The 16204-nt window shown below is 35.2% G+C and overlaps 2 protein-coding genes across 3 annotated transcripts in view; both read left to right on the top strand.

The window, feature by feature from the left end:
* Positions 1–10: 10 nt before the first annotated feature.
* gtf3c5 (general transcription factor IIIC, polypeptide 5) lies at positions 11–10235 on the top strand. Its single transcript, XM_051094010.1, has 11 exons — positions 11–307; positions 945–1143; positions 2089–2287; positions 2422–2620; positions 3096–3200; positions 5916–6030; positions 6510–6590; positions 7902–7990; positions 8083–8165; positions 8260–8402; positions 9960–10235. The coding sequence occupies exons 1-11, from the start codon at positions 101–103 to the stop codon at positions 10109–10111; spliced, it is 1572 nt and encodes a 523-aa protein (XP_050949967.1). The 5' UTR covers positions 11–100; the 3' UTR covers positions 10112–10235.
* Positions 10236–13801: 3566 nt separating this feature from the next.
* cel.2 (carboxyl ester lipase, tandem duplicate 2) overlaps positions 13802–16204 on the top strand; it is a 38399-nt gene continuing 35996 nt past the window's right edge. The window contains exons 1-7 of one of the 2 annotated variants that reach the window (XM_051094009.1): positions 13802–13915; positions 14086–14233; positions 14316–14435; positions 14682–14879; positions 15286–15416; positions 15728–15835; positions 16085–16199. In XM_051094009.1, coding sequence (XP_050949966.1) covers positions 13850–13915; positions 14086–14233; positions 14316–14435; positions 14682–14879; positions 15286–15416; positions 15728–15835; positions 16085–16199 — 886 coding nt within the window. In that variant the 5' untranslated portion in view covers positions 13802–13849. The remainder of the gene's footprint in view (positions 13916–14085; positions 14234–14315; positions 14436–14681; positions 14880–15285; positions 15417–15727; positions 15836–16084; positions 16200–16204) is intronic. The other variant, XM_051094008.1, reaches the window with a different exon arrangement.

Here is a 16204-nt window from a genome sequence, read left to right as displayed (position 1 = left end):
CAAACGGACCCGTTCCTGTACATGCTGTTGTTTACCAAAGCACTCTGTCATAGAAATACACATTTCAAAAGATGTTTTTCATGCATATGCTTAGAGCAAAATGGATCCGGTGCTTACAAGCAACCCTGCTTCGGCAGGCACAGATGTGAGAAACAAAGGAGAAAGCCAGGATGCAGTTGTTGTGTCAGGCAATACAGCAACACTGGCCCTGTCTGACACTAGTCTGGTGTGTGTTGAATACCCAGCAGTCGTCAACAATGTGGACACAATGCTGGAAAGCATTGGAGGCGAAGAGGGAGTGTCTAAGGTGATTAGATTCTGCTGGTGTTTATTTAGACACTTTGTCAGATTTTTGTAAAGTAAAAGTTGCTGTTATGATGTCTCTTTTTGTTTTAGAGTATGTCATTTAAGGAACAAGTTTGTTGTTTGGATGTGTGAACGCAATTAAGATGCACAGTTTTAAACGATTTACATTTAACGACATTTATTTTCATAATATTAATAATGTAGGAAAAGTAATATTTTAATAAAATATTGCAGTTGAACATGTTTTTTTACTGATTTAATATATTTAAAAATGTAATTTATTTCTGATGGCAAAGATGTATTTTCAGCATCATTACTCCAGTCTTCAGTGTCACATGATCCTTCAGAAATCATTCTAACATGCTGATTTGCTGCTCAAGAAACATTTCTTATTATTATCAATCCTAAAAAACGTTGTGCTGCTTAATATTTTTGTGGAAAGCCTTTTTTAGGGTTTTTTGGTGAACCTATAATGTCTTTTCCAACATTATAAATGTCTTTAATATCAATTTTGATCAATTTAATGCAGCCTGGCTGAATAAATATATTAATTTCTTTTAAAGAAAAACCTTAAACTTTTGACATGTGTACTGAGTGATATAGTGGATTGTATTTTAACCTGTGATTTTTCTGAACAGACATATGGAGATTCATCTAAAAGACTTGAACTCCGTTTTCGGCCAAAGGATCCGTTCTCCCATCCCGCTTATGGGAACCGCTATTCCTCCACCAACCTGCTGCTCAGAGTGCGCCGCAGAACCCGCAAAGGAAACAGTGCAGAAACCCAAATCAGCATGGAGATAGTGGGACTTATTGGGACCACATATAAATTTCAAGGTATAAAAGTCACCTATTATTATTATTTTTTTTTTTAATAATTATTTTAAGAATTTTATTACTATTTTAAAATTTTGGTGTAGGATTTGAAACAAATTTAATTCAGAAATTGCTACTGAATTTTCAGCATCATTACTCTGGTCTTCAGTGTCACATGATTCTCAGAAATCATTCTAATATGCTGATTTGCTGTTCAAGAAACCATTATTATTATTATTATTATCAATATTTAAAACACTTTAAAACATTTTTTCAGGATTCTTTGATTAATAGAAAAAAGAATGCTTAAAATTGTAAAAAGTGATGATAAAGACATTTAAAATGTTACAAAAGATTTCTATTTCAGACAAATGCTGTTCTTCTGAACTTTCTATTCATCAAAGAAACCTGAAAAAATTCTACTCAGCTCTCTGAACTCAGCTATTTTCAACATAATAATAATAATGTTTTGTTTTTTGTTTTTGTTTTTTAGCAGAAAATCAGAATATTACAATGATTTCTGACGGATCATGTGACTGGAGTAATGATGCTAAAATTCAGCTTTGAAATCACAGGAATAAATTACATTTCAAAATAAATTTAAATAAAAAACAGATATTTTAAATAGTAAAAATATTTCAGAATTTTACTGTTTTTGCTGTACTTTGGATTAAATAAATGCAGGCTTGGTGAGCAGAAGAGACATTAAAAATCTTACTGTTCAAAAACTTTTGACTGGTACTGTATATAAATATAAATATATTCATCCTGTTCTTTTTTAAATTATATGCTACATGAATACAGTTTCTACTGTTGCAACTGCAGTTTTAATTTATTGGGTCTTAAAGGGATAATTCTGTAAAGAAAGTCATTCAGGTTTAGAATTACATCAGGGTTTACATATTACATTACATAAGAGTGGACTGTCTCTTTAGTAATCACACATCCTCGCCTTTCATTCTTCAGGAATGGCTGACTTCCAGTACCTAGCGTCTCACAACGATCCAGATGGAAACCAGATGTCTTTGTACGACAAGATAATTTTACGCAAACCCGAGAAGAAAGACTTCTACGACAGTCCTGTGCCTCTTTTCCTTCCTCCTCCTATTTTCTCTCGCCTCGACACTCCTGTGGACTATTACTATCGTCCAGATGTATTGCACAGGTAAGCTGGAGAAGGACCTGAATTCTCACAAGTTGACTAGCTGCTATTATAAATGATTCAGAAAGACCATCTGTTATGAGTTAGCTGTATGTGTTTTGGTGGTTGATTATATTTATTGGTTTCCCAATAAACAGCAGGGAGACCGCAATGCAGTCTGTTCTCCTAAAAGATCATATCATTGCCCCGAATCGAGCTCGCCGGCCAAACAATGCCATTTTTGTCAACTTTGATGACAAAACTATACCGTCAGAACCTTTAGAAGCTGCAGTTATGAGCTGGAAGAAGGTCTGTGTCCATCCTAATGATGTAAAGGCAGAGCAGCAACTCAGACAGGTTAGTAAACTGGATATACATGTTATTCATGTGTTAAATCAAGCAACTGATGGAAAGCACAACATTACAGTATTTGATTCGAAGCCACAAAAAATAAAAAGTAAATATCTATTATGAGGCACTAAACTATAAACTAAAATATCTAATCATTATTAAAAATAATGAATTTAAGCAATTGTCATCTGTATATATAGTCAATTGGTCATCTGTATATATAGTTTGAGACTGCAGGGAGACTTGTTTACATAATTCTCAATGCTTCATGGGAGTGGGCGGTCGACAACTAGTCGAAACTAAAGATAAAATCTAGGAGGTGTGTTTTTATAAAAAAAAAAAAAAAAAGGTGTGAAAGTCAGCTATTGGACAAACATGGTGTGATGTTATGGGAAAATGTTCTTATCTTATCCTTATCCCACCTGTGCTCCAAATCTATTTCATTTGGGAATACTGATTAATTTGATTTTCACCTCCACAGCTTTTCGAGAAAAGGCCCATATGGTCTCGCAATGCAGTCAAGGCCAACATTAACATTCACCCTGAGAAAATGAAGCACCTCCTCCCTTATGTGGCATACTACATGGTGAGTAGATTAAAAGAGAAAACTCTAGGTTTAATAAACTTTAATATGATGTGTTAAAATACTGTCGCCTATCCCAGTTTGTTGCACAGAAAGCAATTAGTGGTGCAAACACTCATTAAGTGCCACTATCAACTTTTCTCAGGTTGTTAGTATGCCCTGTTGTAGCAAAACTGGTTCAAGGTGTGAGACTGGGGTGGGACTACCTGTTTGTCTGGACCAGGGGTCTCCAAACTTGGTCCTGGAGGGCCCGTGTCCTGAAGAGTTTAGTTTCACCTGCCTGAAAATTTCTAGCATGCCTAGTAAAATTTTGAATAGCTGGTTCAGGTGTGTTTAATTAGGGTTGGAGCTAAACTCTGCAAGACACCGGCCCTTGAAGACCGAGATTGGAGACCCCCGGTCTGGACTAAAGTATGGGCTGGTTAACCCCTGTTGGTAGATTCCATAACTACACTAAAGAAACTATGTTTTTTTGAGGAAAACATTTCAGCATTTTTCTTCATATACTGGACTGATATGGTGCCCCGAGTTTGAACTTCCAAAATGCAGTTTAAATGCGGCTTCAAACGATTCCAAATGCGGTTGTAAATGATCCTAGCCGAGGAAGGAGGGTCTTATCTAGCAAAACGATCATTTAAAAAAATACAGTTTATATACTTTTTAATGCCAAATGCTTGTCTTGTCTTACTCTGCTTGGACTGTTTTTGTTCCACTTCATGACAGTTAGGGTATGTCGAAAAAGTCCCATCTTCTGTTGTCTCCCTCAACTTCAAAATATCCCTATATCGCTGTTTTACCTTTTTTTTAAGGATGTTTGATCTTCTTTGCATGTTCACTTTGCAAAGACTGGGTCGGAACTTCTGCAGCGATGTAGGATGATTTTGAAATTATTTTTGAAGTTGAGGGAGAAAATACGATTGGAGTTTTTCGACATACCCTAACTGTCTTGAGTCAAAATACACAGAGCTCATGGAGTGAAAGGCAAGATGAGCGTTTGAGATTAAAAAGTATTTCAATTGTACTTTTTTAATGAAAATTACAGATCGTTTCGCTAGATAAGACCCTTCTTCCTCAGCTGGGATCGTTTACAACCGCATTTGGGATCGTTTGCAGCCACATTTAAACTACTTTTTGGAAGTTCCAAATCGGGGCACCATATCAGTCCATCATATGGAGAAAAAATGCAGAAATGTTTTCTTTACGACTGAAGAAAGAAAGATATGAACATCTTGGATGACAAGGGGGTGAGTAAATTATATGTGAATCTTTGTTTTGAAAGTGGACTTCTCCTTTAATTAGGGCTGGGCAATTTTTCATATCAGTCAATATCGATAATTATCACAATAAATGTCAATTTTTTATTTCTTTCAAGTTTAAAAGCAAATTTTTGCTACAGTGTGAAAGTTATAAAAACCAGACGGTTAATTGTGGCTTTAAACTATTCTTTACGGGCAGAACATGACAAACGCTTCATGTTTTTAAGAAATCTTAACACTTTTTCCAGTCATTTTTCCTTAACAAAATTAATTTCTTAATAGAAAAAAAAATTCTTAGTTGTGGATGTTTTAATGAGTAGTATTGTTTCAAATCAAGAAACAGGTTTGTGTTGCCTGATTTTGTTAATAATAATATAACTTTTTTTGTCTTTTAGAAATAAAAGTTTTGTGTTCTGTGCAAAAATACAGAATGTATGGTAATTGCATTAAAGGAGAAGTCCACTTCCAGAACAAAAATTTACAGATAATTTACTCACCCATTTGTCATTTAAGATGTTCATGTCTTTCTTTCTTCAATCATAAAGAAATTATATTTCTTGAGGAAAACATTTCAGGATTTCTCTCCATATAGTGGACTTCAATGGTGCCCCCAAGTTTGAACTTCCAAAATGCAGTTTAAAAACACAGCTTCAAATGGCTCGAAATGATCCCAGCCAAGGAAGAAGGGTCTCATCTAACGAAACCATCTGTCATTTTCAAAACAAATTGACAATTTATATCCTTTTTAAACTCAAATGCCAATCTTGTCTATTCTCTGCAATGCGCATGTGTAGTCTGTGTAATCCGGGTCAATACAGTTAGGGAATGTCAAAAAACTTGTTTTCTTCAACTTCCAAATCGTCCTACATCACTGTTTTACTTTTTTTGTACAGGGCGTTTGATCTTCTTTGCATGTTCACTTTGTAAACACTGGGTCGGTACTTCTGCAGCGATGTAGAACGATTTTGAAGTTGGGGAACAAAACGACATACTTTAACTGTCTTGAATTGGACAAAATGTTCATGCAGACCTGGACAAAATGAGCATTTGAGGTTACGAAGTATATAAATTGTCAGTTTGTTGAAATGACTGATCATTTCGCTAGATATGACCCTTCTTCCTCGGCTGGGATCATTTAGAGCCTTTAAAGCTGCATTTAAACTGCATTTTGGAAGTTCAAACTTGGGGGCACCATTGAATTCCACTATATGGAGAGAAATCCTGAAATGTTTTCCTCAAGAAACATAATTTCTTATCGACTTAAGAAAGAAAGACATGAACATCTTGGATGACAAGAGGGGTGAGTAAATTATCAGTAAATTTTCATTCTGGAAGAGAACTTCTCCTTAAACTCAGCACAAACTGATCACAAATACAACAGTGAAAAAGACAAAAATGTCCCCAAGGATGCATAAGGGATATCTATGGATATTTTTACATTAAAATATAATTTTCTGTGTAGTTAACAGGGCCATGGAGGAGTTTGTGGGTCAGGTTTGGATACGATCCTCGAAAGACAGCTGAAGCAAAAATCTACCAGGTTCTAGACTTCAGGATCCGCTATGGAATGAAACATGGTGAGCGATAAACACAAACACACCCCAAATGTGATTCATTCCTGGACAAAAACATGCCTATGCTATGTACAACTGTCTGTAAGTGTACACAACGTTTTTAACATCAGATGTGACAATAAATGACAATACAACTATTTCCAGTTAGGGCTTCACAATTAATCAAATTTGTAATCGTGATTGCAATTACAGATGCCACAATTTGTGTGTCTGAGAGAGAGAGAGAGAGCGAGTGTGGGTTTTTTTTCTCATTATTTTAATTTTTACATTTTTACTTTTTTATATTTAAAAAAGAAACTATTTAAAAATGTGGCATGCAGTTGCTACAAACAATGGTATAAAGCTATTCAAAACATCATTCAATGTAAATTGTGATAATCGTAATTAATAATCGCAATTACAGTTTCAAGGGAATAATTGACAGTCATGATTTTTGTCATAATCGTGCAGCCCTAATTCCAGTGATTTTTCTGTCTGAATAGGATTTGGCGTCAACGACATGCCAGTGAAACCCAAGAGAAGTGCTTATCATTACAGCCACCCGACCACTATCAACAGGGCAGGTACACAGATCCAAATGTTCTGGCTCAAAACATTCCCTCAGAAGTGTTAATTATATCCTTTTCATGTATTTTTCATGTACTCTCTGACCCTGAGAATCCCTGAGACTTACCATTCAAAAGTTTGGGGTTGTTAAGATTTTTAAATGTTTTTGAAGGAAAAGCCTGTATTTATTTGATTAAAAAGACAGTAAAAACAGTAATGTGAAATATTATTAAATTTTTTTACACCAAGTATTTTCGGTCATAAAATATTTAAAATATATTAGTTATTCCTGTGATAGCAAAGCTGAATTTCCATGAGCTATTACTCCAGTCTTCAGTGTCACATGATCTTTCAGAAATCATTCTAATATGATGAGTTGCTGCTCAAGAAACATTTCTTACTATTATAAAAGTCCTTATTTTTTTTAAATTAATAGAATTAAATTCTTAAAAGTGACATGAAATAAAAATCTGTCTTTTTCCATGTTTAAGTGCTGTAATCAGGTCCCCGGTGCATCTACCAACACTAGAAAACGTAAAAATGGACAACCCAGTAACTTTGCTTTGGTAAACCTTTTTCTGCAAGCGTGTGAGAAACGAGCCGCTCAGATTTCTCTCCCCTGTGACGTAGAAAGGGGATCTTATTATAATATTACCGCCCCCTAATCTGCATGTTTTCACCCGCGGTGCCGTCATTTTTGTTTTCGCAACCGACAATTTACAGATAATGTACTCACCCCCTTGTCATCCAAGATGTTCATGTCTTTTTTCTTCAAGAAATTGTGTTTTTTGAGGAAAACATTTCAGGATTTCTCTCCATATAATGGACTTCTATGGTGCCCCCGAGTTTGAACTTCCAAAATGCAGTTTACATGCAGCTTCAGAAGGCTCTAAATGATCCCAGCCAAGGAAGAAGGGTTTTATCTAACGAAACAATTGGTTATCTAAAAAAATGTACAATTTAAACACTGTTTGGCAGAATATCTGAGGTATGAGCTGTAAAGGCACAGCCCTATTCTGGAAAAGGAGGCGGGGAGCAGCAGCTCATTTGCATTTAAAGAGACATGCACGAAAACAGCGTGCTTCTGCTTCCACTCAAAACAGCATTTTTAAAAAATGATATAATGAATGATCTGTGGGGTATTTTGAGCTGAAACTTCACAGACACATTTTTGGCATGCCTGTGACTTATATTACATATTGTAAAAGGTCAATAATAGGTCTCTTTAAAAAAAAACGAAACAAACTTTTGAATGCTTGTATAGTATATTTGCAAACAATCAAAAAGATGTTGATGGTAGCGAATGGTTGTTTCTTTGACTTCTCTAGTTCCTCAACCTGCTAGTGTGTCCGACATCACCCAGGAGAGTCCTTCATCTTCAGGACCCAAACCTGCCACTGCCAAGTACTTACTAAAGGTATTCTCAGTTATTTCACAGTGGATTTTGCCTAGAGCAACAGCTAATATCTAGGAAGGCTTTTAAAAAGTTTTGTCAAATGTTCTCTCTAGGATTCCGTCTACATCTTCCGGGAGGGAATGCTTCCTCCATACCGCCAGATGTTCTACCAGTTGTGTGATCTAGATGTAGAAAAGTAAGCATTTGTCTTGTCATTTCATCATTCGTTCATTCAACCTATCATCCCATTTCTTCTGACCTTTACAGCACTTCTTTTTCCCTCGTTTTAGAATAAAGAATATCATTCACAAGAATGATGGGAAAGAGGAAGTGTGTGATGAGAGAGATGGCTGGTGTGTGCCTCATACGGCCGACGAGCTCAGGAATATCATCTCTGGAATGATCCAACAACACGTCCGAGTCAACCGACCAGGTACAACACAAAAAAATAATGCATTGTTTATCATTAACAGGGTTCCTAGAAATCATTGAAAGTTTGTGAATCTGAAAAAAATGTCAAGGCCCTGGAAAGTTTTTGAAAATAAACATATGTAGATACAGGTCCTTGAAAGTGCTTGAATTTATTTATTTTATAGAAGTTTTCTGAAAAAAATCTAATCGTGATTAATCGCATGCAAAATAAAAGTTTGTGTTTATATAAGAAAAATTTTATATTTATATACAAAATATTTTTATGTACACATAATGTAAATTTTATATATATATATATATATATATATATATATATATTAGGGCTGACAAATGATTAATCGTGATTAATTGCATGCAAAATAAATGTTTGTGTTTACCTAATGTGTGTGTACTGTATATATCTAATATATACACACAGATGCATGTGTATATATATATAAGAAAAATGTTATATTTATATACATAATATTTTTATGTACATATAATATAAATGATTTTATATATATATATATATATATGTGTGTGTGTATATATATATATATATATATATATATATATATAAGGGCTGACAAACGATTAATGGCATACAAAATAAAAGTTTAAGTCTAATATATGTGTGTGTACTGTGTGTAATTATTATGTATATATAAATACAATCACATTCATGTATATATTTAAGAAATATTTACAAGTATATGTATTTTTATAGAATTTTTATAGAATTTATATTATATATAAATAAAAATATTTTGTACATAATAATTTCTCTTAAATATATACATTAATTTGTGTGTATTTATATATACATAATAATTACACACAGAACACACATATATTAGGCAAACTCAAACTTTTATTTTGTATGCGATTAATCACGATTAATAAACGATTAAATTGCGAATAATCGCATACAAAATAAAAATGTTTGTCTACATACTATATGTGTGTGTTGTGTGTATATTTCTTATGTATATATAAATACACACAAATACATGTATATATTGTAAAAATATATATAAATATAAAATATATATATAAATATTTTGGATGTGATTAATCATTTGACAGCCCTAGTTATTTTGCCAAAACTTCGTGGCCTGTGCATACTAGCTTGCTTGATTTACTTTAGTTATGTGCATTTATGCGTTACGTTAACTTAACGTTACATGAGCCTAAGCTCTCTTCAGTAAAATCCATGCAAAAGTTAATATCAGATCATTTTAGAATACAGTGCTGAATATTCTTCAGTTTTATTCAAAACCGAAATACGACAAATAGAGTATCAGATCTCTGTCATATGGCCAAAAATAAATGCAAAAAAAAAAGAAGCTTTTTTTGCATAGTTGTGTTTGACAAATGAAAACTGTATCGATGCATCTTACAAGGTAACACGATGTAACCTTGCTCTCACTTGAAATTTGTACCCACATTAAGTCCTTGAATTTGAGAGTATTGGACCTGGAAAGTCCTTGAATTTGAAGTTAACCAAGGTGTGGGAACGCTGATAAACATAACAGTAAAATAATATTTATAATATGTATTTATTTTATTGTCGCAGCTTCATCCACCCAAAAGCCTGTAAGAGCTAGACCCAAAACTGTTGACAGCGGAGAGGAGGAAGACGAAGATGACGATATTGATGATGAAGATTACAAGCCCTCTGATGGGAGCGACAACGAAATGGAAACTGAGATTGCAGATTACATGTAATTCCTCTTTAGTTTTAATCTACAGCAAATATTTATGCAAATGTAAAGGTAAAAAAAATTTTTGATAGAAATTAGTTTGACATGTTTTTTTCTTGTTTGGATAATAAATGGTTTTGTCAAAAAAACTGAGTATGAGTAAATTCTTCTAAAAAGTACCTGATAAAGAAATAAGAGAAAAGTGATGACTATGAAGTTATTATGTATATAAGTGTTCATATATATACTACAGTTTTTTAAAGAAATGATTTCTTATATTCAGCAGGGATGCATTAAATTGATCAGTGACAGTAAAGACTACATTGTTACAAAAGTTACAATTTTAAATAAATACTAAATAATCATTTACTGTATCAATGTATGCAGCCCTGTTTTCAACACTGATAATAATAAGAAATGTTTCATAATTAGCAAATCAGCATGATGAAGAATGATTTCTGAAGGATCATGTGACACTGAAGACTGGAGTAATGATGCTGAAAATTCAGCTTTATTATCACAATTATAAATTACCTTTTTTATTTCCCATTTTGTTCTATTTTGTTTAGTTTTGGTATTTTGCATCATTATCCTGCAAGGTGGCATAAATATTTCTCTAATGGAAAAATGTGTCGCCGAGATTACAAAAACCTCTCATGAACACCACACAAATGTATTCATGAGAATTTACCACAACTGCACATATGTTGTACAGCTAATGCATGGACTGTGTACTTTTAAGATATGGATTTGGCGCACCTTGAAAAAGATGATTTGGCCTGTTTATAAAAGCGACAGCACTCCCTTCAGTGCCACACTTGCAGCAACTGTCTAATGATGATGGCGATGATAGGAGTTTTTATGTCTCTTGCCCTCATCCTGGGCACAGCAAATGCGGCTTCTGTAAGTCATAATATGAATTTATTCAAATTGTTTGTGTATTTGTGGAAAAAAAAATGTATTTGACAGTTTCATAGTCAGTTTTGCAAGACTTTGGGATGGAAAGACGTCATATTCATGCCATTTAAAAATCTGAAAAATATGACTTTTTATCCTATGCAGTACAGCCTACAGCATGTTTTGAACAAATCGTGTGAACCAATGATTTAAAGGCCCATTCATAAAGAGAGCCATTTACCTTCATTCTTCCTAAATGAATCAGCTGTTTGAACTAATCGAATTAATGATTCATATAGACATTTACCACATCTGCTGGCAGATTTAGTTTCTTATTTAGCATATGACTTCATTAAAAATAATAATAATAATACAATTTTTTTTTTTTAAAAGCTACAATTTGTAATGTAACTTGATACTTTCTCATTTAATACAAACATAGCTTTAAATAATCTTTTGTGGGTATTTTCAATCAAATTTATCATGTAATTAATTAAATTAAAAATTTTAATCAACTGACAGCCCTAATTGTTATGCTTAACAGTAATGTAAGTGCTTAACATATTATTATGCTTAACAGTTTATTACATTTATGTATTCATTTAGTTTAATAATGAAGTATACTTTTAATACATAATAATACATGATAATGGGAAAAAATATAAAATGAAAGGAAAAAATAATATTTTAATGATTTTGCATTCTTCTGAGACACTGCATTTACTTGCAAAACTTTCACCTTGCACTTTGTACAATTTGGCAGAACATGGCTAAAATCCTAAATATGCTGTAATACAATTTCTACCAATAATGAACTGTGAATGTGGTGCAGTTTGGAACTGTGAACACAGAGGGTGTCACACCCCTCGACTATTTGTATTGGTTTTTACCTCATGTGCCCATATATGGTTGTTCCTGTTCTTGTCCTCATAGTGTCATTATTAGTTAATCACCATCACCTGTCTGTGCATCATTAGCCACCCTTTATAAGCTGTTAAAGGGGTCATCGGACGCAAACTTCACTTTTACATGTTGTTTGAACATTTATGTGTGTTGGCAGTGTATGTACAAATCTACCCTATAATGATAAAAATCCATGCAGTGGTTTTTAATTAATCTGTAAAAAAATAATATCCCCTTTTTCAAATTGAGCCATTTTCAGATGCCTGTTGGTATCGCGTCACACCAACAGAGGCCGCTCCCACGATAGCTGATTGACATGAGCGTCTTACCTCAGAATCTGAAGTTCGCCTGTAGGCGGCAGTGCTTCCCAAATTGCTGCGAAATGGGTAAACGTGACAACAGAACAACGCGACGCGTCAATCGTCAACGCGATTATCAAACAGATGAAACTCGATCAACGTGCTCCAAACTAGTAAATAAAGACAACAGTAGAAGTGAAATTTTTCAAAACAAATGATAAAGGTGAACGAGCTGACCTCACTGCACCTGTATGCAAGCATTGCTATAAATCAGGGGTGCTCAACCCCTGATTTCTACCTTCCTGCAGAGTTCAGCTCGAACCCTGATCAAACACCCCTGAACCAACTAATTAGGATCTAAAGGAGCACTTGATAATTACAGACAGGTGTGTTTTATCAGGGTTGGAACTAAACTCTGCAGGAAGGTCGATCTCCAGGAACAGGGTTGGGCACCCCTGTTATAAATCATGTGTAAATCTCATGCTTTTTCTTTGATCTTAGTCTAAAATCTGAAAACAATCAAAGAGAGAGAGAGAGAAATAATAACATGATTTTGAATACTTCGACTGTTAGAATAACACTTTACAGTAAAGCAACCTTCGTTAAAATGTGTGCCCGAGGAGTTCAGAAATATAATTTCTGGAATGACTCTTTGTGGCATTATCTTGCAAGATGGCCCAAATATTTAAAGGGGTCATCGGATGCCCATTTTCCACAAGTTGATATGATTCTTTAGGGTCTTAATGAAAAGTCTATAATATACTTTGGTTAAAAATTCTCAATGGTTGTGTAAAACAACACCCTTTTTTACCTTGCCATAATCAGCTCTGCAAAAAACATCCTGTTCTTGTCGAGGCTGCTATAAATGTTAATGAGCTCTGCTCCCCCCCGTCCCTCTCTTCTCTCTGTGGAGTGACGAGCCTGTTTACTTTAGCCGCATTTAGCTGCTTATTAGGAAAAGTGATTGCAGAGATTCATAAAAAACCCTTATACTCACTTCTGCTGTAGGTGAAGCTGGATCATGAATGATTTGCGTGAACATAGACTCATTTATGTAGATCGGGAGGCGCATTCCCTTCACAAACAAACCTAATCCACTGTATCTTTAGCGGCTCAGATGTTGGGAGTAAATGATGACCACTATGTTCATTATTACATCCAGCAACACAACACCTCAATTGCTCAATTGGAGATAATCTTGTCTAACTTAAATCCCTGCTCCGGCACCGAAACAATGGAGGTCGGACTTTGACAACTGATCTCAATAAACTATCATGGGAGCGGCATCTGGCATCTGAGAATGGTTCGATTTGAAAAAGGGAATATTATTTTTACAGATGGCACCATTATAGGGTAGTTTTGTACATACACTGCCAACACACATTAATGTTCAAACAACATGAAAAAGTGATCTTTGCATCCGATTACGCCTTTAACTATTCATAAATATTTCTCTGTAATGGAAAAAAATGTGTTTTTGAGATAACAAAATCACAAATTTTCCGTGAGAGTTTACTACAACTGCACATTCTGGCCAGCTAATACAGAGATTGTGTGCTTTTAAGATACGACTTTGGCACACCACCAAAATGAGATATGATTTGGCCTGATTATAAAAGCAACAGAACTCCCTTCGGTGCCACACTTGCAGCCACTGTCTAATAATGATGGCAATGTTAGGAGTTTTCATCTCTCTTGCCCTCATCCTGGGCACAGGAAATGCAACTTCTGTAAGTCTTCTGTATGTTTAACAGTTCATTATGTTTATGTAGTAGTTTGGTTTAATAATGAAGCTACTATGAAGTTTTATATTACTAAATAACAAACTGAAAAACAGTGGAATTTGTCAGAACATGGCTAAATATGCTATATTGCAATTTCTACCAAAATTGCACTGCAGTTGGGAACTGTGAGCACAGAGGGAGGGACGGTACAGGGAAGGAATCTCCTTATTGGATACTTCCGCTATATGGACGTGTTCAAGGGAATTCCCTTCGCCGCCCCACCTGACATATTACAGAAGCCTGTTCCTCACCCCGGCTGGGACGGTGAGTACGCCTGTCTGTTGTGCAAGGATGTAAAATAAGTGAGTGTATTGACAGTGCACTTCTGCTGACTCTACCTGCACAGGTGTTCTGAAAACCACTGAGTATGGAAACGAGTGCATGCAGCTCAATTCTTTTTCTACTGATGTCGAGGGCAGTGAGAACTGTCTCTTCTTGAACATCTGGGTCCCTCATGGCAGCACTGGTAATGCAATCTTATTCTAAATCACAAGACAAAAAAAAAAAGTATGTAAAAGGGATAGTTCACTTAAAAATTACAAAAATGTCTGAGGATCACAAAAGAACATTTTTGTCCATACAAGTCAATTTGGTCCAATGTTGTTTTGACAGTGTTTAATAAGATCATTTTTAAGTGTGTACTAGCCCTTTAAGAGTAATTTATTTTCAACTATGGTGTCAATGAATAAATTTACCTTGTCTGGCTTGACAGTGTCTACCAATCTGCCTGTTATGGTGTACATCTATGGTGGTGGCTTCCTGCTTGGTAGTAGTCAGAGTACAGGCTTCTTGGTCAACCACCTGTACGATGGACAGGAGATCGCAGACAGAGGAAATGTCATCGTGGTGACATTCAACTACCGTGTCGGAACCCTCGGATTCCTCAGCAGTGGAGATGCTGACGCACCTGGTAAGAAAAAATTATATTTGAGTAAAAGTAAAAAAAAATCTGTATAAAAGTATTACAAATACAATATAACTTCTGCCAGCATGGATCAACAATTTTGATGACATCACCCTGAACTTAAGTTTCTCATTAAACTTTCTGTCCAATCAAATGCTCTCTAGAATCTGGAGCGTCCCGCCCCCCTACACTATAAATATGGATCTTTCATATCCACATTATTCTTCCCATAAGAGTGGCTGCAGCCATTTGTAACTTTGAGAGAACCTTGCCAAAGTTCAGGGAACATTCCCTGTTGGAATGGTTGGAAGCTCTATTAAAATTTTTGGAACCCACTGTATATATATGTATGTATATATGGATTTATTGATTGTAGTATTTAAATGATGACCTGAGCATGACCTGTTCACAGGAAACTATGGTCTGTGGGATCAGCATGCCGCTATCGCCTGGGTACACAGGAACATCAGGAATTTCGGTGGCAATCCAGACAACATCACCATCTTTGGGGAGTCAGCAGGAGGAGTCAGCGTGGGCCTCCAGGTGCTGCATTAAAAAAAAATCACTGGTTGATTTTATTTTTTGCTTGCATGCAAGTTAAGTTTTGCTTGCACGTATTACATTTTAATGAGTCTTTGTGTGTTTGTCTGACGGCAGAGTGAGCAATTTTTTGAAAATGTCAAGTGACATTTGAAGTAGCCCTGGCTATTTAACATGTTTGTAAATTGATGAATAATCTTTTTGCTTTCAATCTAATGGCAACAGGTTTGCGTAAGTGTTTGATTTATTAGTATAAAAACCATGAGATGTTCTCAGTAATATAGATTCTGTGTGTGTGTGTCCATTCTGCACAGATTCTTTCCCCTAAAAACAAGGGCCTGGTCCGCAGAGCTATCTCTCAGAGCGGTGCTGCTCTCTGTCCCTGGGCTATCAACAGAAATCCAAGACAGCATGCTGAGGAGGTGAGCTTCACCTTCATGAATGTCCCACATTGCACACTGAGTAATCATTATAAAACAGACCAAGTGCTTACAATACTATCATTTGATATACAGCCTTTAGTGTACACTTGCTGATGTTTAGTGAAGTCACCTGTTCTGTTTCACATACAGACTGACATCTCAATGTTTTTGGTCAGTTAATAATTGATGTGTAGATATCAGTATGTCTACAATTATTACATGGGTAAATGCTTTTTTGTGCACTTTTAGATCGCAAGGAAGGTAGGATGTCCCACTGATAGCGGGATGGTGGCTTGTTTGAGGATGACAAATGCAAGGTCTCTAACTCTTGCTGGCACTGTGGATTTGTTTACATCTGCTTCTGGTAAG

The sequence above is a fragment of the Labeo rohita genome, chromosome 21 (genome assembly GCF_022985175.1).
Source record: "Labeo rohita strain BAU-BD-2019 chromosome 21, IGBB_LRoh.1.0, whole genome shotgun sequence".
Classification (NCBI taxonomy): Eukaryota; Metazoa; Chordata; class Actinopteri; order Cypriniformes; family Cyprinidae; genus Labeo; species Labeo rohita.
Note: the sequence above shows the minus strand (reverse complement) of the source record. Positions and strands in the feature narration are given on the sequence as shown.